Consider the following 27,296-nt stretch of genomic DNA (forward strand, 5'->3'; position numbering starts at 1 on the left):
CCTTGCAGTAGGTCTTTTTACATTGACAAACCTAGGAGATCTGAAAGCTTCCTCCACACACATTTCTCCCTCAATCCCTAGATTTGGGAAGTTCTCTTCTATAATTTCGTTAAGCACACTTTCTGCTCCATTTTCCTTTTCCACGCCCTCCGTTATTCCGATAATTCTTAAATTGGTTTTCCTCATTGAATCTGCTATTGCTCGGAGATTATTTTCATTTTTTTAAATTCTTAGTTCTCTTTCTTCCTCTGTCGGGAGCCATTCAGCCTATCTTCAATTATGCTAATTTGCTCCTCTATGATGTCTACACGGGCATTCAGGGAATCTGTATTCTGTTTTATCTGATCCATTGTATTTTTCATCTCTAGTATTTCTGATTGGTTCTTCTTTATAGTTTCAATCTCTTTTGTGAAGTAACTCCAGAACTCGTTGACTTGTTTCTCTATATTTCCCTTTACCTCATTGAGTTTTTTGATTATAGCTACTCTGAACTCATTTTCACTTAGTTTACCTATTTCCAATTCCTCAGGACTTAATTCTGTGTTTTTATTGTTTCCTTCTGGTCCGGAGCTTTTATAAATTGCTGGATGGTAGAGAAGCGGTTTTTGCACGATGCTATTATTCGGTTGCAGTTACAGCCTGTCACCACTAGATAGGGGTCAAGAGCGGTGCGTTCTGAGCCCTCCGCCTTCAGCTACGATGGCAGCGCACAGCTCAGGTTGGGGAGAGGAGAGTCACTTTCTCTCGCACGCCGACCTGGATTCTGATCAGCTCTGGTCTCCCAGGGCCCTGGCTTGATGTGGCTCCCATGCGTGGAAGCTTCCCCACATTAGTGGGTTTCTGCTGCACGGGCGGTGGGAGTCCTGGATGATCCCCTGGATGCGCGGCCCCTCCCCCGCTCCTTCCCTCCCCCGTGGCAGTAATCTCAGTCTCTAGGAGCAACAGTGAAGTTCTCTCTTACCCCGTTCCAGCTCCTCTGAGGCCAGCTCCAGCCTCTCTACCCTCCATCGTTTTGCTACTGTGGGTCTCTGACGATCTCTGTATTAGAGTTATTGGTTGAAATTCAGTTGTTCCGGGTTTTGGTTATAGTTTGGAGGGGAGAGAGTCCCAGGTCAGCATACCCCGCCATTTCGCTGACGTCACTCCTCTCTGTCCCTTTACTTTTAATCTATCTGCACCTTTATATTTAAAGAGGATTTCTTAGACAACATACAGTTGGGGTTTTTTAATCCACTCTGACAGTCTTTGTCTTTTAAATGATGTCTTTAGACCATTCACATTTAAAGGGATCATTGATATTGTCAGTTTAATATTTATCATAGTTTTAACTATTTTCTATTCATTGCCCTTGTTCTTTGTCTCTATTTTTGTCTTGCAGGTTTTTTCTCCTTTTTGATTTTAATTGAACATTTTATATGATTCTATTTTCTTTCCTCCCTTAGCATACCAATTACACTTCTTTTAAAATATTTTTAGTGGTTGCCCTAGAATTTGTAATTTACATTTACAACTAATCTAAGTCCATTTTCAAACAACACTATACTGCTTCATGGGTAGTGCAGGTACCTTATAACAGAGTATTCCCAATTCCTCCCTCCTGTCCCATATAACATTACTGTCATTCATTTCACTTATGCATAAGCTATAATCATTGTATACATTGTTGCTATTACTTTCAATAAACTGTTATCTATTAGATTAAGAAAATAAGACTTTGTTTTACTTTCATTTATTCCTTCTCTATTTTGCTCTTCTTTTATGTAAATCTGAGTTTCTCACCTAAGTAATTTTCCTTCTCTCTGCAGAACTTTTAAAATTTCTTCCTAAGCAGGTCTACCAGCAACAGTTTCCCTCAATTTTTGTTTGAGAAAGTTTTTATTTCTCTCCTTCATTTTTAAACAATAATTTTGCTGGATACAGATTCTAGGTTGGTGGATTTGTTTTTTTCTATTAACACTTCAAATATTTCACTCCTCTCTTCTTGTTCACATGGTTTCTGAAGAGCAATCTGATATAATTCTTATCTTTGATCCTCTATTTGTAAGGTGTTTTTATTCCTCTGGCTTCTTTCCTCTGTCTCTGATTTTCTGCAGTTTGAATATGATACACCTAAATGTAGATTTTTTGGTAATTCTCCTGTTGGTGATCTCTGACCTTGCTGAATCTGTGGTTGTGTGTATTAATTTTTGGACAGTTCTCAGCCATTAGTTGTTTCAAATATTTCTCCTGTTCCTTTCTGTCTGTCTTCCTTCTGATCTTCACAAGAAATCTCCCACAGTTCTTGGCTATTCTGTTCCCTTTTTACAATCATTTTTTCTCTCTGCTTTTCCGTTCTGGAAGTTTTTACCTACATATGTTCTAGCTCGCTCCCTCTTTCCTTGGTCACATCTAGTCTCCTGATAAGCCCACCAAAAGCATTCTCCATTTCTATCATAGTTTGATTTCTACCATTCCTTTTAATTCTTTCTTAAAGTTTCCATCTCTTTGCTTACATAACCCACCTGTTGTTGCATGTTCTGTACTTTTTCCATTAGAACTCTTAGCACATTCATCAGTTACTGTAAATACTAGCTTTATAATCCCCAAATCTCTGTCATATATGAGTCTGAGTCTGATGCTTGCTTTGTCTCTTCCAACTGTGTTGCCTTTTAGCATGCGTTGTAATTCTCTTTCTAAAACTCAGACATTACATATAGGGTAAAAGAAACTGAAGTAAATAGGCCTTCAGCATGAGGTTTTGTTTATCTGGCTGTTGGTTAGGTTATGTTTACTTTTGATGTGGCTGTAGGTGTCAGAGGCTACAATTTCCTCTAGGGTCATTGTTTTTGTCTCTCCTGTTGCCTTTGGTTTTCTCTAGTGACTCCTTCTTAAAGAGAGCCTGAGCCTTGCAGTTCTTTTAGCCGTAATCCCATTATTACACAGAAGCCTGATTGATGTCATGGTAAGGAGTGACAGGTAAAAATAGTTTCCCCTGAGGGAAGGCCTTTGTCAAGGCAAAGAGAATGAGAGGGCATATTTCAAAATCGTTACTTTCCCCCTCTCCCTGCTGGAAACACAAGGGGACTTTTTCTGGTATTTTACCCTGAGAAACTGGTAGAGCTCCTGGGGGTAAAACTCATGAAAGTGTGGGGGCACCCTCTAAGCTTGCCCCTCCAGAGTTTCTAACTCTCTTGCTAGTCCACACTAAGTGTCCTGCAATGAAATGAATAGAGTAAGTGTTCCCACCAGTACTGGCCACAGCAGCAGGCTTCTGCTATAAAGGATTTTGTTCTAGGTAAGCTGTGATTGTAGTAACTGCCTCTCTCTCTGGTTTTCAAGGCAGCAATCTCCCCTACGATCTTAATTATCTGATGGATCTAAGAAAAGTTGTTGATTTTCGATTTGTTCAGCTTTTTTTGTTGTGAGGATGGAAGTGATAACTTTCGAGCTCTTTTCATGTTAAGACTGAAACCAGAAGTCACTGTTATCTTTTATCATTTTACCTCTTACCTTTAGATCTTTGATTTACTGGGAATCACTTTTTGTGTATGATGTATATGATGTAACACACTTTTTAATACTTTATTCTCTGTGGGGACTTCCCCCAGGTTCATTTGGAAGCTGCTTGGGAATCTTCATCTGATATCCAGTCTCGGCATAGATTTACTCCAGAGGAGCTATTCCAGGACTCTTTGTAACTAATTCTGGTTTCCTTTTAATTTTAAATATAGTTTTTGGTTGACATGGTAAAAATTTTCATCTTTCTTTAAAAAATACAAGGTGTTGGGGCCAGCCTAGTGGCATAGTGATTAAGTTCACGCACCCCACTTTGGCAGCCTGAGGTTCACAGGTTCAGATCACGGGTGCAGACCTACACACCACTCATCAAGCCATACTGTGGCAGCGTCCCACATACAAAAAAGAAGATTGGCACAGATGTTAGCCCAAGGTCACTCTTCCTCACCAAAATATATATATATATTTATATACAAGGTGTGAGATCATAATGGGAAGTGGGGTTTTTTCTCCCCTTTTAACATTACGTAGTTTGGAATGATCTAGCCTTTAATCTCATAATGTGCCCCCAAATCTTTTTCAAGGAGAAGGGAATTTGGTTATCACAATATACCAATTAAATTAGTATTAACATTCCCTACTATGGCAACTCATGATAGAAGATGAGCATTACTTGTAGGAGGCTGTTCAAATTGTGTCTATATCTAACTAATTCTGTGCTTAGCTTATGTACTTTTGTGGCAGTTAGTCTGATGACTAGAGTTCCTCAACCTTGGCACTGTCAACATTTTAGGCCAGATAATTCCTTGCTGTTGGAGGGCCATCCTGTGCATTGTAGGATTTTAGCAGCATCACTGTCCTCTACCCACTAGATGCCAATACAGGATCTCCCTAGTTGTGACATTGCTACATGTGTCCTGGGGGGGCACTGTCACCCCAGTTGAGAACCACAAGTCTAAGAACTGTATTCTAAATATGGAAAAAGGCAATAATGTAAAAATTGTATTACTTGGTGTTAATTTTTTCAAATAATGGAAATTTTTTTTTTTAAAGATTGGCACCTGAGCTAACATCTGTTGCCAATCTTTTTTTTCTTTTTTTCCTTCTTGTTTTCCCCAAAGCACCCCTGTACATAGTTGTATATTCTAGTTGTAGGTCCTTCCGGCTGTGGTATGTGGGACACCGCCTCAGCATGGCTTGATGAGTGCTGCCACATCTACGATCAGGATCCAGACCGGCGAAATTCTGGGCAACGGAAGCAGAGCACATGAACTTAACCACTTGGCCACAGGGCCAGCCCGATCAAATAATGTAAATTTTCAAGCGAAGGAATGGTAGATAAATCTCTAAGGGGTGACTTGAAAATTACTATGTCAAAGAGATAAATGCATGTGACGATAGGAGACCTTAAGAAAATTAAGTCTCCCATCCAACTCTCTATAGGCAATCTCTTGCTTTTGCAAGTCATTTCCATAATGCTAGGTAATAGTTTTTGGTTTACAAACATTAACAATATATACTGACTTCCGAATACGGAAGTTGAGGATTTAGCTACTAGCTTTCTGATATTGAGGATATTTACACTATAGTAAATATTTCCATTGCTACTTGTATTGTACTTCCTCCTCTTATGTGTATTGTTCTAGTATTACTCTTTGTTATTCTCTTGGGTAACCTTCTAAGGACTTAAATCTTTATTTCTTATCAATTTATTCGCAGAGGTATAGCTGACAGATATTTCCTGTTCTTAAATTCTCAAGTGGTAGCTGCTACTACTATTATTATTATTATTTTCAGTAGTAACAATAACCTAATTATCCAACAATAGAGAAATGGTTTTCTCTAGTTTTTCACAATTTTTTTTACATTCTTTTTTGGTGAGGAAGACTGGCCCTGAGCTAACATCTGTGTCAATCTTCCTCTACTTTGTATGTGGGACATTGCCACAGTATGGCTTGATGAGGGGTGTGTAGGTCCACCCTCCAGGATCCAAACCCACGCACCCTGGGCTGCCAAAGCAAAGCGCGCAAACTTAACCACTATGCTACCAGGCCAGCCCCTTTCACAATTTAAGATAATGTTACAGTGAAAATCTTAATGCATGTAGCTTTCTTCTTGGAATTATTGTAACATAAATTCCCAGGAGTAAGATTATTAAATCAAAGTGTACAAATATTCCATCATATTGCTTTTCAGCAGGGTTATTAGAATACATTTTATTCATATTGAAAATAGTGTTATTCTTTTTCCCAATTATATAAATAAAAATCCTTATTGTTAAAAACTGAATTTATTCACAAAAGTATAAGAAGGTAAAAAGGTAAAAGTAACCTGCAATTCCACTACTCTGAAACAAGCACCATTCTCTCATACCACTCTCTTTGTATATCTACACAAAAAATTTTATCTTAGTCAGATTATACATTTACTGTTCTATGTGCAAAATATCTTCAGTATCAGGGCCGGCCCAGTGGTGAAGTGGTTAAATTTGCGTGCTCCACTTTAACAGCCCGGGTTTCACTGGTTCAGATCCCGGGTGCAATCTACACACTGCTCGCTCATCAAGCCATGCTGTGGCAGCATCCCACATAGAAGAACCAGAAGGACTTACAACTAGGATATACAACTATGTACCAGGCCATACCAGAAAGACAAAAAAAAAAGAGGAAGATTGGCAACAGATGTTAGCTCAGGGCCAATTTTCCTCACCAAAAAAGCATACCTTAAAAAGAATCTTCAGTTTTTTCTCACCCCCTGATTTTTGGCTTTTAGTCATACCTTCTTTACACGCACCTCCTCCCCCAACTTTACCATCTCCTCAGGTAATCTGGATCAGTTTGGTGTACAGCCTTCCTTTCTTATTACTGGATCCAAAATATTCCACAGCATGTATAATCAGCTGTATAAGATTATGTCTCCTAAAATTTTTCGTGTTTTTCTTTTTTTTTGACATTTAAGTCTCTAATCAATCTGGAACTTATTTTCGTATATACAATATAGGATTTCAATTTCATATTTTCTTATATTAGGCCAACACAATTTATTAAGTAAACCATCTTTCCCCACTAAAAATAACTGTTGTTGTATATTAAATTCCCAAGTATACTAGGAAATATTTCTATTATATTTCTTTGTTCTCTTTGTCAATTTCTATAACAGTGACATGCATTTTTAACATGATTATACAGTGTATTTGCTCTCTGGGAAGGCAATCTCTCTCCATGAGTCTCATTTTTCATAATTTCATACACTAGTTCCAGGTTTTTTTATTTTTTTATTTTTGGAGACAAAAATGCAGACATTTAACCTTCCATATGAACTTCAGTATCACTTTTCTTCAATTCTAAATAAAACTCTGATTCTAATTGCAAGTGCATTAAGTATATATATTAATTTTGGAAGAGTTAACATTTGCACGATATTTTGTCTTTCCCTCCAGGAACATGGGATATCTTTTCATTTGTGTGGGCCACCACAAATCAGAATCATCAGAATTGGCCACCTCAAAATGTGTCTCTTTGGCTTATTTTTGAGAACAAAAGACTCTAAAACAAACCTTAACCTTCCCCCTAACTGCCCAAAAGAATTTAAGATCAAAGGCCATCACCATCGATAACTCTGTGTATTGATAGACTGTGAGGGTCCTTGTAAAGCCAATTCTTATCAAAGTTCTGTCTACTAAACATTTGCTTTTCCATCTCCATGTGAATTGTCTTCCTGCCCTTTGAAGCCCCAAACCACTACCCCCAACCTCCCGCTTTGTTTTTAGCTGAAGATGATGTTTAAGCTGGCAGCTCAGCCATTTTGGGGAGCTGCTCAGTCTTCCTGAGTGTCTCCCATGTGTACATGCTATAAAGCTTTGTGTGATCTGCTCTTGTTATCCTGTCTCACGTCAATTTAACTCGCAGCCCAGTCAGAAGGACCTAGAGCGGGTAGAGGAAACATTCTTCCTCCCCTACATTTGTTAAATCACACTTCATATCCTTCAGTAAGCTTTTTATGGTTTTCTACATATAGCCCTTATTCCTTTCTTGTTAAGTTTAGTTCTGTTTTATAGTTTTTGTTGCCAATGTGAATAAAATATTTTTATTTTTACTGTGGCTGGTTATCGCCAGTATAGAGAAAAGCTCTTGAGTTGTGTACACTTATATTGCTTCTAATCAGTTTACCAAACTCATTCATAACTTCATAATCTTATGGTTTTTCTAGTTATATAATCATATCACTAGTTAAAAGAGATCATTTTCTTCTTTTCTAATAATTATAACCAATATTAATTTTCTTATCCCTTTGAATTCCCAAGAACTTTGAAAATAATTGTCCAATAATGATAATAGCAAGCATTCCTGTCTTTTTCATCATAATAATGGAAATAGCTTTGAGTTTCCACATTTAGTATAATGCTTTGTGTTGGTTTCTGACAAATATTTAAGTAAATGTCATTAATTTCTATCTTATTTAGCATTTTTGTTAGGAATGGTTGCTTAACTTTATCAACATTCATTACAATAATCAATTTTCCTTTTAAGTTGTTGAAATGATAAATTATCTTGATATGTTTCATGGTTATTAAGCCATTCTGATATTGACCCATTCCTGGAATAAACTCATTTCCTATGTATTAATTCTTTGATACAGTATTGTACTGTAAATTTTTATTGGTATTTAAAAATGACATTATTTGATAATTTTTTTTTATTCAGATTTTACTGAGGTTATGGTAACTTCATAAAACGAAATTAGGAGCATTTCTCCTTTTTGTGTGGGTCACTTTAAATAATACTAGAATTATCTCTTCTTTAAAGGAGATACAGAATTCAGCTATAAGCCCATCTGATCCATATATTTTATATAATGATAGATTTTTAAATATGTCTTCAATCTCTTCTATGATAAATAACTGATTCAAGTTTTTAGATTTTTCCTTGGTTAAAGAAAATGAATCTAGACACACATCTTCTATCTTTCAGAAAAATTACCTCAAAATGAATCACAGACTTAAATGTAAAACTACAGAACTTCTAGAAGAAATAGGAGAAAAATCTAGGTGATCTTGGGTTTGGCAATGATTTTCTAGAGACAACATAAAAAGCAGGATTCACAAAAGAAAACAATGATAAATTGGACCTCACTATAATCAAAAACTTCTGCTCTGCAAAAGACACTATTAAGAGACGAAAAGAAGCCACAGACAGGCAGAAAATTTCTGCAAAACACATATCTGATAAAGGACTTGAATCCAAAATATACAAAGAACTCTTAAAACTCGACAATAAGTAAACAACCCAATTAAAAAATGGGCAAGGGATGTGAACAGACAGCTCACAAAAAACATATGCCCCTTTCTTTACCATACAGAAGAATTAACTCAAAATGAGCCTAACAGTTAAAACTATAACATTCTTAAAAGAAAGTACAGGAGTAAGTCTTTGTGACCTTAAGTTAGCAAGGCCTTCTTGAATACGACATAAATATACAAGTGACAAGAAAAAATTTTTTTATAAATTAGACTTCAACAAAATTAAAAACTCTTGTGCTGCAATCAAGAGAGTGAAAAGATGGACCACCCTGGTGGCGCAGCAGTTAAGTTCGCACGTTCTGCTTTGGCAGCCTGGCGTTTGCCAGTTCAGATCCCAGGTGTAGACCTACACACCACTTGTCAAGCCGTGCAGTGGCAGGCATCCCACATACAAAGCAGAGGAAGATGGGCACAGATGTTAGCTCAGGGCCAGTCTTCCTCAGCCAACAGAGGAAGATTGGTGGCAGATGTTAGCTCAGGGCTAATCTTCCTCAAAAAAAAAGAAAAGAAGAAAGTGAAAAGATGACCCACAGAACAGGAGAAAATATTTGCAAGTCATATGTCTGATAGGGGTCTTATATCCAGAATACATAAAGATTTCCTATAACTCAATAACAAAAATAAAAAGAACTTAATTAAAAAATGGACAAAGGATCTGAACAGACATTCCTCCAATGAAGATACACAAATGGCCAATAAGCACACAGAAAGTTGTTCAACATCATTAGTCATCATGGAAATACAAATCAAAACTACGATGAGATAACACTTTGTACTCACTAGGATGGCTAAAATTAAAAATTAAAAAAAACATTAATTGGGCCAGCCTGGTGGTGCGGCGGTTAAGTTTTACATGTTCCGCATTGGCAGCCTGGGGTTCGCCAGTTCAGATCCTGGGTATGGACCTACACACAGCTTGTCAAGCCATGCTGTGGCAGGTGTCCCATATATAAAAAATAAAGGAAGATGGGCATGGATATTAGCTCAGAGCCAATCTTCCTCAAAAGAAAAAAATTAATGACAAGTGTTGATGAGGATGTGGAGAAACTGGAACTCTCATACATTAGTGATAGAAATGTGAAATGGTGCCATGACTTTGGAAAATAGTTTGGCAGTTCCTCAAAATACTAAACATAGAGTTAACACCATATGACCCAGTAATTCCACCCAAGAGACATAAAACCTTACACAACATGGAGAAATGAAACTTACACACAAATGTTCATAGCAACATTTTTCATAAGATCCAAAAAGTGGAAACAACCTGAAGCTCCATCAACTGAAGAACAAAAAAACAAAATGTGGCACATCCATACAATGGAATATTATTTGGCCATAAAAAAGAATGGAGGGGCCAGCCCCGTGGCCGGGTGGTTAAGTTCTTGCACTCTGCTTTGGCAGCCCAGGGTTTCACTGGTTCGAATTCTGGCCTCAGACATGGCACCAGTCATCAGGCCATGCTGAGGCAGCATCCCACATGCCACAACTGGAAGGACCCACAACTAAAAATACACAACTATGTACCGGGGGGCTTTGGGGAGAAAAATGAAAAATAAAATCTTTAAAACAAAACAAAAAAACAAGGAGTACTGATGCATGCTACAACACGGATGAACCTTGAAAACATCATACTAATTGAAAGAATCTAGACACAAAAAAACATATATTGCACGATTCAATTTACATGAAATATCCAGAAATAGGCAAATCCATACAGACAGAAAGCAAATTAGTGGTTGCCTAGGACTGGAGGGAGAATTTGGGGGTAAATGAGGAATGAACTGATAATGGGTACAGGGTTTCTTTTTATACAATGCAATGTTCTATAACTAGATAGACTCTGGTGATGGTTGCACAATTCATGAATATACTAAAAACCATTAAATTGGGTGAATTGTATGATATGTGAATTACATCTCAATAAAACTTTAAAAAACAGTTAAGTTAGTTTTGTGCAGCATTTCCACTGTTCCAATGAGAAAAAAAATACATATACATGTATGAACTACTAAATATGAACTGCATAATTTCAGCGATTCTATATACGAGCTAAATGTTCTTACATTTGCATTTAAACTAGCATTGCACAATATCAAGATGAATGGTAAAATTCATGCAATAAAATTTAATTTTTTTACTTAGAACAACAATGAATAGCAAAAAACACTACAACAAGTTGGGAGAAAAACCACAGAATAAAGAAAAAAGCTTTATATTTTATTACCTTTAACAGCATTTTTCTCCTGCTTTTTGAACAAAGAGTATATATTTTCATTTTTACACAGGGCCTCAAAAATTATGTAGCCAGCCCTAGCACAAATTTGATACCACTGCATGGGACTTCCTGAAAGTAAGTACAGAAGCAAAATCAGACTATGAATAGGAAGAAAAAATTTCGCATCACCTTGCTCTTTTAACATCTAGATATCCCTCAAGTTAACAAAGTTACATCAAGTACTCTTGGTAATTAGTAGAACTCTGCAACTTGTTCAAAAATCATCCATTCTTGAAGAAGCTTACTTCAATACACCAAAGTCAAAAGAAATAATAAATAAAAATTTGCTATGTAACGATCATGTGTCAAGCACTGTGCCAGGCACTCTCCTATCTCATTTAATTCTCACAACCTTGGAGTATTACAATTCCCATTCTTATAAATGAGACGATTAAGGTTTCAAGAGATTAAGCAACTTATCCAGTATCACCTAGCTGGTTAACAGCAAAGATATGACTGGAACCTACACTGCCCCCACCCAAAGCCAGCGAATCTGCCTCCTCGTTCAGCTTTCAGTACTGCTGTGCAGTAAAGAGAAACACAGGTTCAACAGACAACGGGTAAAATTTTGAGTTTTGAAAGAGTATTAGACAATGGATAACAACAGTTATAGGCCTCAATAATACATCTGATATTAATACACAACGTCAACGAATTCACAGATCAACTGCATGAAATCACCATCTCACGAATTAGCATGCTGGTGAAACAATCCTGTTCACAGTCCTAAATGCTCAGCTTTTTGTCAAATTCCTTATTTGGTTATGGTGCTATATGAAAGATACATAGTAAATTTAAAGTAAAATAATATTAGATGAATGACTTCTTAAGGCCAAAAACTGTACTTTGAATGTTCCTGAATCTCAAGCCCCCAAGAAGACACATATGAAAAACTGATATTAATTAAATATCAGAGTAACTTTCACAATTCCTATCTAGAAGGTCTATGGCCTACACAACTGAAACACCATGAGTTTTAACATGAGTCCTACCACAAAAAAAAAATTATACTGTATTCCCTCTCCAGCTTCAAGTTCCCCCCACACAATTTCAAGTTTACGCAAATTTAGTTCTACAAAGCTCACTAAAAACCAAGAAATTCTAGCATTCCCAAATTTCATGTCACTCCTGGTGGAGATCAGTTGGTCAGCAATGGAAAGACAGCTAAAGCGGGATGACAGAGAGGAATGGTCTTTCCAATGACACCTTGGGAAGGCTGTGGAGGGCAGCCCACCACTGTCTGTGAGGGCAGCAGGAAGACAGGTACCTAAAAGACAAGTGTTCCAACACGGAGTCCTCCAGGGCAGAGCGAGGGTTCTAGACCCAGTGTCTGGGAAAGCTCACCCAATGCTTCTTCCACCTCTAGCACACAAGCTCTTCTGTATCAGGGGAATGAAAGCAAGCAGCTGGGTCCCAGGAGTCAACAACTCCAAGTCAAAAATCAGAAAGACACTAAACATCTGGAAGGAGGAACAGACATAAGGAAATACTTCTCCGAATGCATATTATTGAAAACAATTCAAAATGAATTTACAAGGATTTCATTGAAATTCTAGGGAAGACGAGTCTGAAAAGATTCTAACGCACAAAAGATAACATATTAACAGTGTGAAATTAAAATTTATTGTCTTTATTTGGTGTCCTTTCTGGATTGTTTTAAGTATTAAAACATTCATAAGGGCTTTCAAAGATAAATTCCAAACTTTATTTCCTCATGTCTGTTTTTCCCTGTAATGACTTAAATTGTTTGAATTATCTTACTACCAAGGTCTTCAAGAAATTAACCTATACTATTATATTTGGACATAATTTTCAAAGCCCTAACATCATCATGAGTGAATATCTACAGATGTCTACTACAGGCACTGTGGAGAATAAAACAAAAGCATACGGCTCTCAGAGATTTTATATTCTATCCCACTGCATACCTTTGGCTTGGCAACAAAAGGAAGACTAACACTGGAAATCACGCTGAAAGGATATGACGTCCTCTGGATGGCTACACCTCTCAGGACATATACTTCTAATGGTCACTTAAGAAGGAAAGAATAGGAAGAAAAACATCTCGAGTGTAATCAGGAAGGCCTCAGTACAGAACTAGGGAGACACATGAGGTATACTCACCAGGAGAGCAGGGTAGCCCAAAGCTGTGGTTACTAATTACTACAAACTTAGTAACTTCAAACAACACATATTTATTACCTCATAGTTCTGGAGGTCAGAAACCCAAAACGGGACTCATTGGGCTAAAGGCAAGGGGTCAACGGGGCTGGTTTCTTCTAGAGACTCTAGGGAGATTCCATGTCCCTGACTTTTCCAGCTTCTGGAGTCCAACCACGTTCCTCGGCTTGTGGCCCCTTCCCCCACCCTCAAAGTGCATCACGCCAACCTCTGCTCGTCATCATATCGCCTTCTCTGACTCTGACCCTCCTGATTACACTGCACTCACCCAGATGATCTAGGATAATCTCCCTTTTAACATAATCACCTCTGCAAAGTCCCATCTACCATGTAAAACAGCGTATTCACAGGTTCCAGGGACTACCTCATGGACATCTTTATGGGCCACTGTACTGCCTACCAGGGAAAACCAATTTAACACAGTTTAGCAAAATCAAATACAAAGAATCCTCTATATCTCTATCCCATTCCTTTTTGCTCACTGGTATAAAACGTGTTATAAAATCATTTCAATATATGTTGGCTATTGGATTTGTGTCTACTACACCATTCCATTATAAGACTTTATGACCATGATGAGAAAGAGAAAAGCAGCCCCCGATATCTGGGAGCTGGGCTGCTGCTATCAGCTAGGCCTTAGTGTTGCTACAAACTGGCTAGCAACTCAGAGCGAGGCACTCACAGCTAGGCCTGGATGATACTGCTGTTGAAGACGAGCAATGTCAGAGACCATCAGAGAAGGCCACTCCATCACCACAATGGATAAAGAACAAATAAGACTACTCCGTATCATGCCCGGACAAAGGCAAAAAACAGGAACACTGTTCAAATCATAAAAATGGCAAAACATCTCCCCACCCTGGCTAATATGAATAACTTGCTTCTTTATCAAATAACAGTTTTAGCCTCACTATAGTCTTCTTTCCTTCTAGGTAAGATTTATTAAGATACCCAATCATAGAATTATCTCTGCTTCCTAACAGCATCCAATACAGACCAAAGCCCCACTTCCTTAAATTCTTCTCAAATAACCTAATACAAGCCCAAATCCTACTTTAAAAATTTCCTTTCTGATACTGAGATGCCCCACGGTTCCCCACGGTATGCATTTTCTCTCACTGCAACACACAATAAACTGAACTTGTCCAACTACAGGTGCGTTCCTGGTGGTCTTTGGCTGGAGGGTAATGACAAAGGTCAGAAAAGACCATGGACCCCCAGACAACTGTAGTCCAAATTTATATACAAGATTGGTGACTGGCTCCCACCTTCTCCCCAATTCCTTTCCCAAGTGGGAAGGGATAAAGTTTTTATCTCCAGGACAAGGACCCATGAAGGTAAGAGATCGACCCTCTGGGAAAAGCCAGGTAAACTCACCTAGGGAAGCACTAAGTGAAGGATGATTCCTGGCATCCTCATTATTTCCCCACCCCTATTTGGCCAAAAGGGAGCCAAATAAATGGGAGGGTCCTAAAATCTCTACTGTTGTAAAAGTCCTAGTCAACCCCAGAATTGTCCCCAAAAATATTACAGCCAAGTGAGGGAGCTTAAACCATAGCCACGATAAGCAAGAACTGAGATTGTGCAGCCAGACCCCAAAACTCCCTGCCAGCTAGGTTCATAGGCTCCCCTGGTCTTTTTGTTAGCCTTACAGTAAGCCAACCCCGCATTTTATGTAACCAACCTAGCTGAACCCCACTTAACCCTGTCACGGTGGTTTAAACTTTACAGACTGTAAATATAGCACAGGCTGTGGAGCCGGCCTGCCTGGAGTCAGACCTTGGTTGCCCTGCACACTGACGGTGCCACCTTGGCGACGTGCTGTGAAGGACCTACTTCACAGGGCTGTTGGGAGACTCAAATAAGATAACCTGGTAAGCACTCAATAAATATTATTTATTACTAATTTGATGAAGGGATTATGGGGACTTTTTGGTATGGTTATATATTAATCTATGATCATTTTAAAGTAATAATATATTAGTGAAAGTGGCATCAATGTAAGAAAACCATTTTGAAGCTATTATCTAAGTGAATGCCTTCAAAGAACAGCTGTACTGAAAGACAAGTGTTGCTGTGCAACTAGACAGGCATAAAGAAAAGGCATGTATAAATTACTTTCAATGTTTCATTCTCCTACTGGATATTAATAAACTAGAGTCAGTGTTTTAGTATCCTGGGTGATGGTTCATGGGTGCATATTATTTAAAATAGGTTAATCAAAAGCAGGTCACACACAGACCAATGAAAAGTGTGCATATGAACCAAGGATTATAATTAATCCAATTCTGTGCACCTGAAGTCCAAAAAAAAGGGGAAAAAGATAGCAAAAAGAAGAAAGGGAATGGATCATTACCAAGTGATATTAATAAAGTCCAATGTGACAATTAAAGTAACTGACAAGAGAACTGTGAGATATTAAAGACAAAATAAGATTATTACATAAGTATTTAAAAGTTAAACACCGCATCACACACAAAAATTAACTCAAAATGAAGAAAAGACCTAAATGTAAGAGTTAAAACTATAAAACTTAGAAGAAAACATAGGGGGAAATCTTCATGACACTGGATTTAGCAATGATTTCTAGGATATAGGATAAATTGGACTTCATCAAAATGAAAAACTTTTGTGCATCAAAGGACACTATAAACAGAATAAAAAAGGCAGCCCACAGAATGGGAGAAAATATTTGCAAATCACGCATCTAATAAGGGATTAATATCCAGAACATACAAAGAACTCCTAAAACTCAACAAAACAACCACCCAATTCAAAAATGGGTAAAGGACTTGAATAGACATTTCTCCAAAGAAGGCAAACAAACAGCCAATAAGCACATGAAACAATGCTCAGCAACACTAATCGCTGATGTTGATGTGATCTGATATCACTGTACACTCATTAGGATAACCGCTTTTTTAAAAAAACAGAAAACAACATGTGTTGGCAAGAATGTGGAGAAACTGGAACCCCAGTACACTGCTGTTGGGAATATAAAATGGTGTAGCCACTGCGGAAAACAGTAGAGTTCCTCAAAAAATTAAACATAGAATTACCATACAATACAGCAATTCCACCTCGGGGTAGATATCTAAAAGAATTGAAAGCAAGGTCTCGAAGACATATCAGTACACCCATGTTCATCATAGCAGCATATTCACAATAACAAGGAAACAACCCAAACATTCATTGACAAATGAATAGATAAGCAAAATGTGGTTTATACACACAATGAAATATTATCCAGCCTTAAAAAGGAAAGAAATTCTGACACACGCTATAACATGGATAACTTGAAAACATTACGCTAAGGGAAATAAGCCAAACACAAAAGGACAAATACTGTATGATTCCACTTATATGAGACACCTGGAATAGTCAAATTCATAGAGACAGGAAGTAGAATGACGATTACCAGAAGCTGGAAGGAGGGAGGAAAGGGGACTTATTGATCCATGGGGACAGAGTTGCAGTTTGGAATGATGAAAAAGTTCTGGAGATGGATAGTGGTGATGGATGCGCAACAATCTGAATGTACTTCAAGCCACTGAACTGTACACTTAAAAATGGTAAATTGTATGTTATGTATATTTTATCTCAATAAAAAAGTTAAACAAAAATTATAGCATTATATGGCAAAACCAAAGAGATGAATAACTAAAAGAACTGGCAACGAGTCCTAGAGAAAAATCAAGCATTTTTCTTCACTCTAAATATGAATAATTTGAGGAAGGAATACCAAAGACTGGAAACGGACTAAGCTTGGTACCTGTCTGGACTGGTTCTGCAGAGTGTGGAGTATGCTCACCACCCAAGGCTGCTGGGCCAGGGGAAGCGGTGATGACAAGGAGCAGAACTAAGGAACTCTAAAATCAGTACCAAACGGAATCGTTTCCAGGGAGTAGACAAAAGTAATAAAGCTCCTAGCTGCTATAACATGGATCCCTTTCTCCATCCAACGACAGGAGATCTAACTAGTTTAAAATAAAGCCAAAAACCAATACACTAATGGAACAGCAGAGTCCAAAATTTACCGCAAATATACAGTTACCTAACTTGTGACAAAGGTCACAAACAGTGCTGAAGCAACTGGACATCTAAGTGAAAAAAACATATATGACTCCTACTTCACAACATTACACAACATATAAATCACAGAGGAACTGCAGATCTGAATGGGAAGAGTAAATCTACAAAGCATTTAGAGGAAAGCACAAGAGAACATCTTCATAACCTTGGAGAAAGCAAAGATTTCTTAAAAGGACATTAAAAAGTATTGAGAATTAAAAAAAAATTTGACAAAGTGAACTACATTAGAATTAAGAATTTCTGCTCATTAGAAGATATCATTAAGCCAGCGAAAAGGCATCCACAGACTGGAAAAAAAATTTGCAATATATGTATCTGACCAAGGTATCAGATCGAGAATAATTAGAGAACTCTCACAAATCAATATTGAAAAGACAAACTATTCTAAAACTAGGAAAAAGATGAAGACACTTAAAGATTTCCAAATGACCAATAAACATATGAAAAGGTGCTCAAACTCATTAATCATCAGAGAAATGCAAATAAAATCTTTTATGCAATAAATACTATGACACACTTACTAAAATGGCTAAAATAAAAAAGGAGAGAAAATACTGTGTTGTAAAGATGGGAAGCAACCACATCTCTCATACAACCACTCTGGCAAACTGTCTAAAAGTACCCACCAAAGAGGAACAAACGTACAATCAATAACCTAGCAGCTCCACTCCTAGGTACATACCTAACAGAAAAGCATACATATGTTCACCAAAAGCGTGTATAAGAATATTCATAGCCAAAACCTGGAAACTACTGAAGCACCTACCCACAGTAAAATAAAAATAAATTGTGCTATAGCCACACAACTACAGCACTGAAAATGAATTATAACCACACACAACATGGAGGAATTCCACACTGCTGAGTGAAAGAAACCAGGCACCAAAGAGTGCATTCTCTAAGCTTCCATTTATATACAAGTTCAAGACTAAGCAAAACTCATCTATTAAAGTAGGGAAGGGGTTACTCGTGGTGGAGGGGAGAGTAACCGGAAAGAGAAAGAGGATAGGCCTCCGGGATGCTAGTCATACTGTTTCCCAATCTGGGTTCAAGATTACACAGGTGTGTTTAGTTTGAAACGCTTCAAGCGTACACCTACGATTATGCCCTTCTCTGTTTATTCTAGCTTCAATAATAAAATTAAACTTAAGCTAAATATGCTGTATCAAATTCCACTAGTTCAGACTCTGTATCTCCTCTTTATTTCAAGGTATGACTTGGCAAAGTGATTCTCAATGTTCAACAGCAATAACTACACAAACTAGGCAATTCTAACCCAGAATTTTTTCACCTCAAACCGAGAGTGTGACTGAATTTGAGAGAAGTTGGTTAGAAGAGGGGAGGGGTAAACAGAAATACATAAAATTGACATATTTTACACTGTTATGAAAACATAAACAATTAAAACGTGTTCTCGTGCATCAGGAAAAGGGACAAGCATCAAAGCAGATTTCTAAGGCCACGCCTGCTTCCCGACCCCTGCCAGCAGCACAGACCAAATAGGGGACCAAGTAAGGATGCCTCCCACAAGAAGTCGCTTCCAGAGCACAAAGGACTTCTGGTCAGCCCCTCAATCCCATAAATCGCCGGTCTTCCCACCCCAAACGGCAGGTTTCGGCCCTCAGGCAAGCTAAGCTGGGCTGCCACGGCGCGGGGGGCCGGAAGGGGTGCGCTACCGCACCGGGACGGCTGGGCTGCGAGGCCCGCGCCACCCCCGCCCCCTAGCGCCTCCACCTGCGCCTCCACCTGCCTCCCGCGCCCGCCCGAGCGGCCCCCGCCCGGAGGTCAGGCAGAGCGCGGGCGGTGAGGGCGCAGGGGGCACCGCGGCGTCCCCGCGGGAGGACAGGCGATTCGACCCGACCCTTGAGGGAGGGCGTGGGGCGCAGGACGGCGGGCGGGATGAGGCGCCGAGGGCGGGACGGGGCAGAGGGGAGGCCGCCGCGGGGACCCGAGGTGGGGGACGGAGGATGGCAGCCGTCGGGGCGGAGAGGGGCACGCCCGGGGAGCCAGGGGGCCGCGGGGACCGAGCCCAGGGGGCGGGGTGGGGCCGCTGGGGACATAGGGGGCAGCAGGGGCCGAGCCCAGGGGTCACGGGAGGCCAGCGCGGGGGCTGGAGGGAGCCGCGGGGGCACAGGGGGCGAGCTCGAGGGCGGCGAGCGCGGGAGGCGGGCGGGCGCCGAGGGGGGCGAGCGCGGGGGACACGGGGGGCGAGCCGGCGGGGCGGGCAGGCGCCGCGGGGGCCCTGAGGCGGGCTTGGGGGACAGAGGGAGCCCGGGGGGCGGGCGGGGCCGCGGGGGCACGGCGGCGAGCCCGGGGAGGACGGCCGCCTCCCGCCGCTCACCGTGGACTCCCGCACTTGGCTGTGGAAGTGCTGCTCCCGCGCCGACACCTCGTCCTGCCCTTCCATCCTCCCTCATGCCCGCCGCCGCGCCGCCCGCGTCCGCGCGCTCCGCCGCACCATCGCCCGCCGGCCGGGGACGGGAGCGGCTCACCGCAGCCGCAGCAGGGACCGTGACCACGACCGGCCGCCACCTCACGCTAAGCCGCTCCGGCTGCGGAGGGCGGGCGCCGCGCGGGCCGGGGCGGGGCGGGGTGGGGCCTGACGTCAGAGGAAGGCGCCACGCGTCAGAGGAGCGCGCCGCGTCCTCCGCGGGGCCTGAGGCCGCAGGCCGGGAGGCTCAGGGGGCGGGGGCCTGGAGGGGCGGGGCCTGGGCGACTAGGGGCGGAGCTTTGGGCCACGCCCCCAAGGGCTGAGGCTGGCAGAGGCCGCGGGAGGCCGGCCCGGAACCGGCCAGGATGCGATGGGGGCGGGTTTGTGGGGCGCGTTCTCCCACCCGTTAGGGTCGAATAATGGCAGTGGGCGGGCCGGCGCAGTCTCGGCGCTCTCGTTCCCCAGAGGAGTTAATCGTTTATGGCAACTCCAGTGAGTGCCCCCAGCCCGGCACCCGGCACTCAGCACTCAGCACCCAGCACTCAGCACCCAGCTCAGCCTGCAGAGCCCTTGGGCAGAGTCGAGCGGGTCTCCCACGGAAACTCACTCAAGCGCGGTAGGCACAGGTCAGAAATCGGTTGTTTCAGAACACGCTTTGGGCGGAAACCCCGGAAACCTGGCTTCTCTGCGTCTGATAAGGGGTTGGGCTGCCACAGGTCTCGGCCTCCCCCAACTGGAAAACGTAGATAGCCTCGAATGTGAGGCCCTTGCCCAGTCGTAGAGTAGCCCGCTTCCTAGAGCGGTTTTATGACCTTCCGGAGACCCTCGAGAGCACGTTTAGTTGGGGGACTGCCAACCATGCACAACACAATAATTCACGCCCATCCTGCATTAAGTATCTTTTTGTTGTTGTTGTTTTTGCTATAAAATTGAGTTGGAAGGAATAGTTATCATTTTACTTTTGGATTTATTTGGCTAGAAGGAGGTCATTTAAATTTCTATTGGCTGTGAATTTTTTTTGGCATCTCTAACTGAGAATTCTTAGGAAGCAAGAAAATCTACAAATTGCTTTCAAATGATTCTTATGATATATATTTATTTAGGTTTTGCGGTATCTTTTTGCAATCTTGAGTTAAAATTTTTTTCACAACTCAAACTTTTTTATGGCCCCTGAAAAGCTGTGCCAAAGACTGTGCCTGCGATGCGCTATACCTGAAAATGTGGGTAGTGGGAACACTCAGAGAACGTGAGACTGGTTCGGTGAGTGTCCCTGCTGTCATAGGCTGATAAGAAACCGGGAATAACTTCCAACTGGTTAAATTCAGTGTTCACCTTTATTTCTAAAATGTCTCCGTACCCTGGAGAACCCGGGAAAGACACAGAAGTATCTGAGTCTGTTTTTCTGGACACCCGGGTTCTGAGAGCTGGGTAGATACCCACCTGAACTGACCTGGATAATTTCTGGGTTAATGTCTCCAAACCAGAGGGTCAGCAGATCAGCTTTTAAGGTGTGTGGCATTCAGACACGTATCCCAGAAAGTGGATGTGTGCGGCATTTCTGATCTTTCTAACCCAAAACTCCAACCATCTAGACCTTTTCATTTTCTTTAATGCAGTTGTCTATAGAGGCTCACCCACCTTTGATCTTAGTTGTTTCCCTCTCTTTGGTACTTACAACACTTAATCTAGGATAGCAGATTTCAAAAATGGCTATAAGCTTACCCCTCCCTATGCACTTGCCTGTTCGCCTCATGGCTTTGCCCCTCCTTCATTGAGAAGTGGAGTCTAGGGCCAGCCCCTGTGGCCTAGTAGCTAAGTTCAGTGTGCTCCAGCAGCCGAGGTTCAGTTCCCTGGCACAGACCTACACCACTCTATCAGTGGCCATGCTGTGACAGCAGCTCACATACAAAAAAAAAGAGGAAGATTGGCACAGATGTGAGCTTGGGGTGAATCTTCCTCAGAAAAAAAAAAAAGTGGAGTCTATTTTCCACCCTTTGAATCTGAGCCTGGGCATGTGTCTTGCTTTGGCCAAAGGGACATTAGAAAATAAATAGCTATTGAGAAGTGCTTGTACATTAGGCCTTGTCCCTTCTTAGGACCCCTGCCACTGTGTCTATGAGCCCCAACCAGGCTGGAGATGGGTTGCCTGGTTATCTCCATTGGCCCAGCTGACACCCTCTTTTCTGTATCCTCTAAAAGATGAATCTCCCCAAAACACAGTTTTTCTCCCCTGCTGAAAGCACTGCAATGCACTTATTCCCATTAACTGTAGAAGAGAATCAAACTCTTTAACTTGGCCTTCAAGACCTCAACTTCTGGGCCCCACGCTGCCCTTCCAGCCATCCTCCCCACTTCTTTCCTAAAGAGCCCTTTCCAGGAGCCTGGCTTCCTCCTCTCTCCACCCCCACTGTCTGCCCGGTGCCCAGGCCCTTTCCACGTTCTTACCCATTCCATGTTCCCTTTCATCCTGTTTGGATTCAGTGTTACCACCCCTCAGTGTTCACACCGACACCTGCTCTCTCCTCAGAGTCTCCTGACAATCCCGGTCTCTTCATTCACTCATTCACTCAAAAACACAGACACACAGGGAGAGGAAACTGCCTCAGTCCTGCTCTCATAGAGCTTACAGTCCAGGGAGAAACAGAAAACCCACAACGTTATGTTCTCAGCCCTTCCTTTGACACTTAGCACATGTGCCCTTATATTTTAAGTCAAATTTTGTGTGTAGGTGTCTATCTACAGCCAGAATATAAGCTCTTTAAGGTCTGGAGTGTCTTTTCCTGCATCTTGCAAACCCCTGCGTGCCTCCTGCAGTACCTGTTAGAATACCGTGCACAGGGGCGACACCTAACACATTTTTATTGATCTGGAGATCAGCTGCCCTGAGAAATTTCCCGAAGCTCTTCAAACTTCAGTAAGTCTTCAAATTTCTGTACCAATGTAGCTGGTTGTATGGACATTGCCAACATTTCCGCCATTACCCATGTGTCCACAACTGAGAATACTGTGTGTTACTGTGTACTCCACTATTACGTCACGTCCTTGAAACTTTCAAAATTCAGGATAAGTCCCCCCACTTCACAAGGCCTTGCTTTGATTCTCTTGGTCACAATAAGATCAAAGTTTTGAGACAAAAGGAAACAGGGACCTTTTTTTACCCCTCTTTATGCTCTATACAAAACCAAGCCAAGTGATACTCGGGTGTAACCTGCATTCCTTCCAGCCTCTGCCAAAGGGGTTTTTTTCCCTTTTCCAAACACTCGCAGCAGGAGATATGAACAAGCGAAAGTCTGGAAACAACCCAGCTGTCCATCCACAGTGGAATGGGTAAATAAACTGTGACGTGTTCCTGCAGTGGAACATTATCCTGGAGGGAAAAAATCGGTGAACTACAGCTGCGAGGAACAATAGGGATGAACCTCGGAGACAGTGTTGACAATAGAAAGTCAGAGAAGAACGCACACAGTATGATTCCTTTCACATAAAGTTCAAAACCGTGCAAAAGAAAACAAGGTATTATTTAGGGATACAAACGTGAGTAGAATTATGAAGAAGAGCAGAGGCATGATAAACCTCTAAGAAGGGAGAGCAGAGAAGAGATTGGTGAGAGGCATTCAGGGGACTGCAAAGAGAATGATAATGCTCATTTCTTAAACCTGGGCGAGTGTAGTTCACAACTCCTTGTTGTATGGTTCTTATGCATTCTCTTTCTATATATGCATTATATATAGATATAGATTAGATGAATCATGTCTTAATAAAGGAATTGTTTTAACAAACACCACTGTCTGGTAGCCTAAACTGTGGGTCTCTACCTCAACTTGACCGCTTGCTAAAGGGAGCATCTTACAGTAGAATAAGCACTAAGCAAGGATTCTGGAAACCAGGTGCCAGTTCTGCTATGAACGGGCTGTGTGACCTTCTGGGCCTCAGTTAAATTAACGATGCCTCAGTTGCCTATCAGCACTAAAATTCTGCTGACGGTCTTAAAAATTAGTTTGGAAACTTTCCACGCAAACCCATGTTTCTGTTGGAGTTTTAATGGGTTAGGAGGAAGAAGAAGATGGGCATCAGATGCTTCACTCCACACCCGAGGGCCGTCCTGAATTCCACACTGCCCCTGGCATCCGACAGCCAACCCACCAGCAAAATTGCTGACCCTCCCACCGAAACATGTCTTGAATCCAACCGCTTCTCACACCTCCCCGGCTGTCTCCTGGTCCAGGCCGCCTCATCTCTCAAGTGGCCCCTGAGCTGTGTCCCTGCTTCTGCTCTTCCCAGTCTCTCATCAGTTGCCCACAGCAATGCATTCCAAGTGAGAAGTGTGTAATCAGATTCGCCCCTCCCCCAGAGATCCCCATCACACTTAACAAACCCTAACCCCCCATGAGACCTGCAGGGACCCCAGTACCCGCCCCTGCCCACCTCTCCAGCCTCCTCTCCACCACTCCTCTCCCCTCGCCCCGCCTCAGGGCCTTTGAACTTGCTGTCCTTTCTGCCCAAAATGCTCTTCCCTGTCACAACTGCCCCCTTCTCCTCACCAGGCAGCATAAATGTTACCACCTTAGTGAGGCCGTCACAGACACTGTAGCTACAGCAGCCACCCACACCCAACCCAGTTATGCTCACTTGCTCCACCTTATATAACCTTCCTCAAAACAGGACCATCGACATGATTTATGTGTGGGTTTGTTTTCTGTCTGTCTAGTCTAGACATGGCACAGACTTTGACTTGTTTACTATTTTCCAACACCACGCACAGTGCCCAGCACACATTAGGAGCTCAGTGAGCCATTGTTGGATAAATAACTAAATACGCGAATGGGAGAAAGATGGGGTAGTGGGGCACAAGCTTTTGTAGAAGAACCATCACATTCCAGGCATCTCACATTCGTTTTGTAGTTTAACTATAACAATAACCCTGCAAAGCAGGTATCATCAGCTCCATTTTACCTTTGAAGACACCCACACAGGGGCTCCCGGGGCTCAAGGCTTGGAGAGGGTGAGCAACCTGACCTAGTTTCCGTGGTCCACATTGGCACCTCCGCCCGTCTGGTTCATTCGCTCCTGCTTTTTTCACAGTCCCTTGGCTGCCCGCCAGGCACTCAGACCAAAACCTTGCATCCTCACGGGTGACACATCACAGAACTCCTGGGCTCCTCTTTGGTGATTCTGCCCTAGCCACTCCCTGCCCACCCCCTGGACTCTTCTGCACTCACTGGTGTGCCTGAGGAGGTGCTTGCGTTCGGTCTGTGCTTAAGTACACCCGTAGGTCCAAACCCCGCTCTGCCCCCGGCTCCAGGAGTAGTGGCTGGTCAGGCCACCAGGGCAGGAGTGCCGCTCCTCATTTGATGGCCTCGCCTGGGGAGCTGGACTCGTCCCAGCGGGAGCATTTACACCATGGGAATCAGCAAATGCTACACTTTGTCCTCCTCCTTGGAGAGCCCGCTATTGAAAAGTTACAGCACACCATGGGAGTCAGCTAAAGGGAAGATTTTCCAAATTGTGGGCCAAAGGCAAACAAACAGATGATAAAAGATGGCCATCTTTTCGTGAAAACGGAGGAAACTGAACAAGACCTCCACCTGATGGCTGGTCATCCCAGGTGTCTGGAGAGCTGGACCAAGGGGGTTGCTGAAGGGAAAACAGGATTTTTCTTAAGAAAACAGTTCTAAATGCATGAAAGTACATGTGAGTTGAGGAACGCCCATTACTTCATGCTAATCAAAAGTCTCACCAGCAGTTTGTACATTTGTTGATTTTCTACAGGGGTGAAATAAATTCATTGTTCCTTATTACAGAGGGGGCAGCGTATGTGGATCCAGGGGCAGGGAGGGGAGAGAGGTGGTGGGGTGGGTGTACTAGTTTCCTGGGGCGGCCATAACAACGTACCCCGGACTGAACAGTTTAAACAACAAAAACTTATCTCACGGGTCCAGGGTCTGGAAGTCTGGGACCAAGGTGGGGGCGGGGATGGTTCCTCTTGAGGCCTCTCTCCTGGGCATGTATGTCTGTGTCCTAATCTCTTCTTAAATGGACACCAGTCACATTGGATTAGGGCCAGCCCATGTGACCTCATTTTACCCTGTCTCTTTAAAGGCCCCATCAGCAATACAGTCACGTCTGAGGTCCTGGGGGTCAGGACATCAGCATGTGAATTTCGGGCGACACAGCTCAGCTCACAACAGGGAGCACGTGAAGGTTCCCTTCTGTTGGCCAGTCTTTTCTCAGGGACATAAGGAGCAACGTCAGCCACCAGAGGGAAGGATGCAGAGCAGTGTTTGAGGTCCCGGGAGAGAAAAGGTGTGGCGTGGTCACCTACGGGAGCAGGCAAGAGTGGACAAGGGAAACACACTGTGGTCTCCGGGCAGCACTAGGCTCCCAGTTTGCACATCAGTCTCGGCGGCAGGACAGGCGCCCAGCCCTGCCTCTACCCACCACCTCTGCTGTGCCGCCCGCGGGCCTGGCTCAGCAGCGTGTTGCATTGAGTGCTTGCCTGGCCTCTTGTTAACAGCATTAGAGGAACTGATCCTTTGACAATTAGGCAGCATAGAGGTTAAGAACACAGTCTCAGAAATCAGAGTACTGGGTTTGAATGCCAGCTTCACGACACCTCAGCTGCACGACCTTGGGCAAGTCACTTATCTGCTCTGTGCCTCTGTTTTCTCATCTGTAAAATGGAAATGATGGAGATGCTTACCTGACACGGTTATTGTAATTAACTGGCATATCCATAAGGTGCAAAAACGCTGTAAAAGTTAGCTATCGTCATCATCATCATCTGAAAAACCAGGATCTAAGCATGGATTGTGCTGACGTTTACACATTGGGTTATGTATCTATGAAACATTCACAAGTTTCTAAGGAATTCAGGGCAAACTTGTAACTTTTACACTGGGGATTAAAGACTAAACAAACGCTTAAAATGGAAGAGAGGAGCTTCAATTTGCCAAGAAATTGTGTGGCCATTTTATCTGTGAGAGTTGAGACTCATGAGAACTAATCAGAGGAAATGAAGGGATGTGGCCCTGGAATTAGCAGGAGGGAATTACAGAGAATCGTGGAGAATTTAAATCCGTAGATGGAAATAGCCTGCCCCCCCCATCCCCCACCTTTGGTGTCAGCTTCTCATTTTAACAAGATTTTTTCTTGGGTAAATCCTGTAAATTTCACACATCCCTGATTAACTGAAGTGTAAATAAACAGATGATCAAGACTCTGCTGGCAGAAGAAAGAAGGAGAAGAGGCAGGACTCTTCTGAGTGTAGTTGAAATTTGGCCTCATTTGTCTATGTACAGTAAGGCGCCTACCTCTTCGCACAGCAACGTGCCAGACGGTCCCAGGAAAGCGGGAGCCCCCCTGCATTCCAAGAGAAGAGACCTGTTCAGACATCTTTAAAGGTTTTCACCCTTGGCAGTGGAGACATCCAAACCTCATCTCTGGGATTCAGACTCAGCTCTTGAGGAAATGATCCTTCTCCCAGAGGTGCACACTGAATGGCAGGAAGTGAAGCTGCGGCAGGA

The 27,296-nt window shown here is 42.4% G+C and overlaps 1 protein-coding gene across 9 annotated transcripts in view; it reads right to left on the reverse strand.

The window, feature by feature from the left end:
• LMBR1 (limb development membrane protein 1) overlaps positions 1–20,022 on the reverse strand; it is a 156,916-nt gene extending 136,894 nt beyond the window's left edge. For 2 of the 9 annotated variants that reach the window (XM_070618070.1, XM_070618067.1), the window contains exon 1: positions 19,835–19,985. Coding sequence is in view for 3 of the 9 variants with exons in the window: in XM_070618072.1 (XP_070474173.1) it covers positions 19,684–19,759 (76 nt within the window). In the remaining 6 variants the exon portion in view is untranslated. Of the gene's footprint in view, positions 1–19,683 lie in introns of all 9 variants that reach the window. The other 7 variants (XM_070618065.1, XM_070618064.1, XM_070618066.1 and 4 more) reach the window with 7 other exon arrangements.
• Positions 20,023–27,296: the final 7,274 nt, after the last annotated feature.

This window comes from Equus przewalskii, chromosome 4, assembly GCF_037783145.1.
Source record: "Equus przewalskii isolate Varuska chromosome 4, EquPr2, whole genome shotgun sequence".
NCBI classification, from domain to species: domain Eukaryota; kingdom Metazoa; phylum Chordata; class Mammalia; order Perissodactyla; family Equidae; genus Equus; species Equus przewalskii.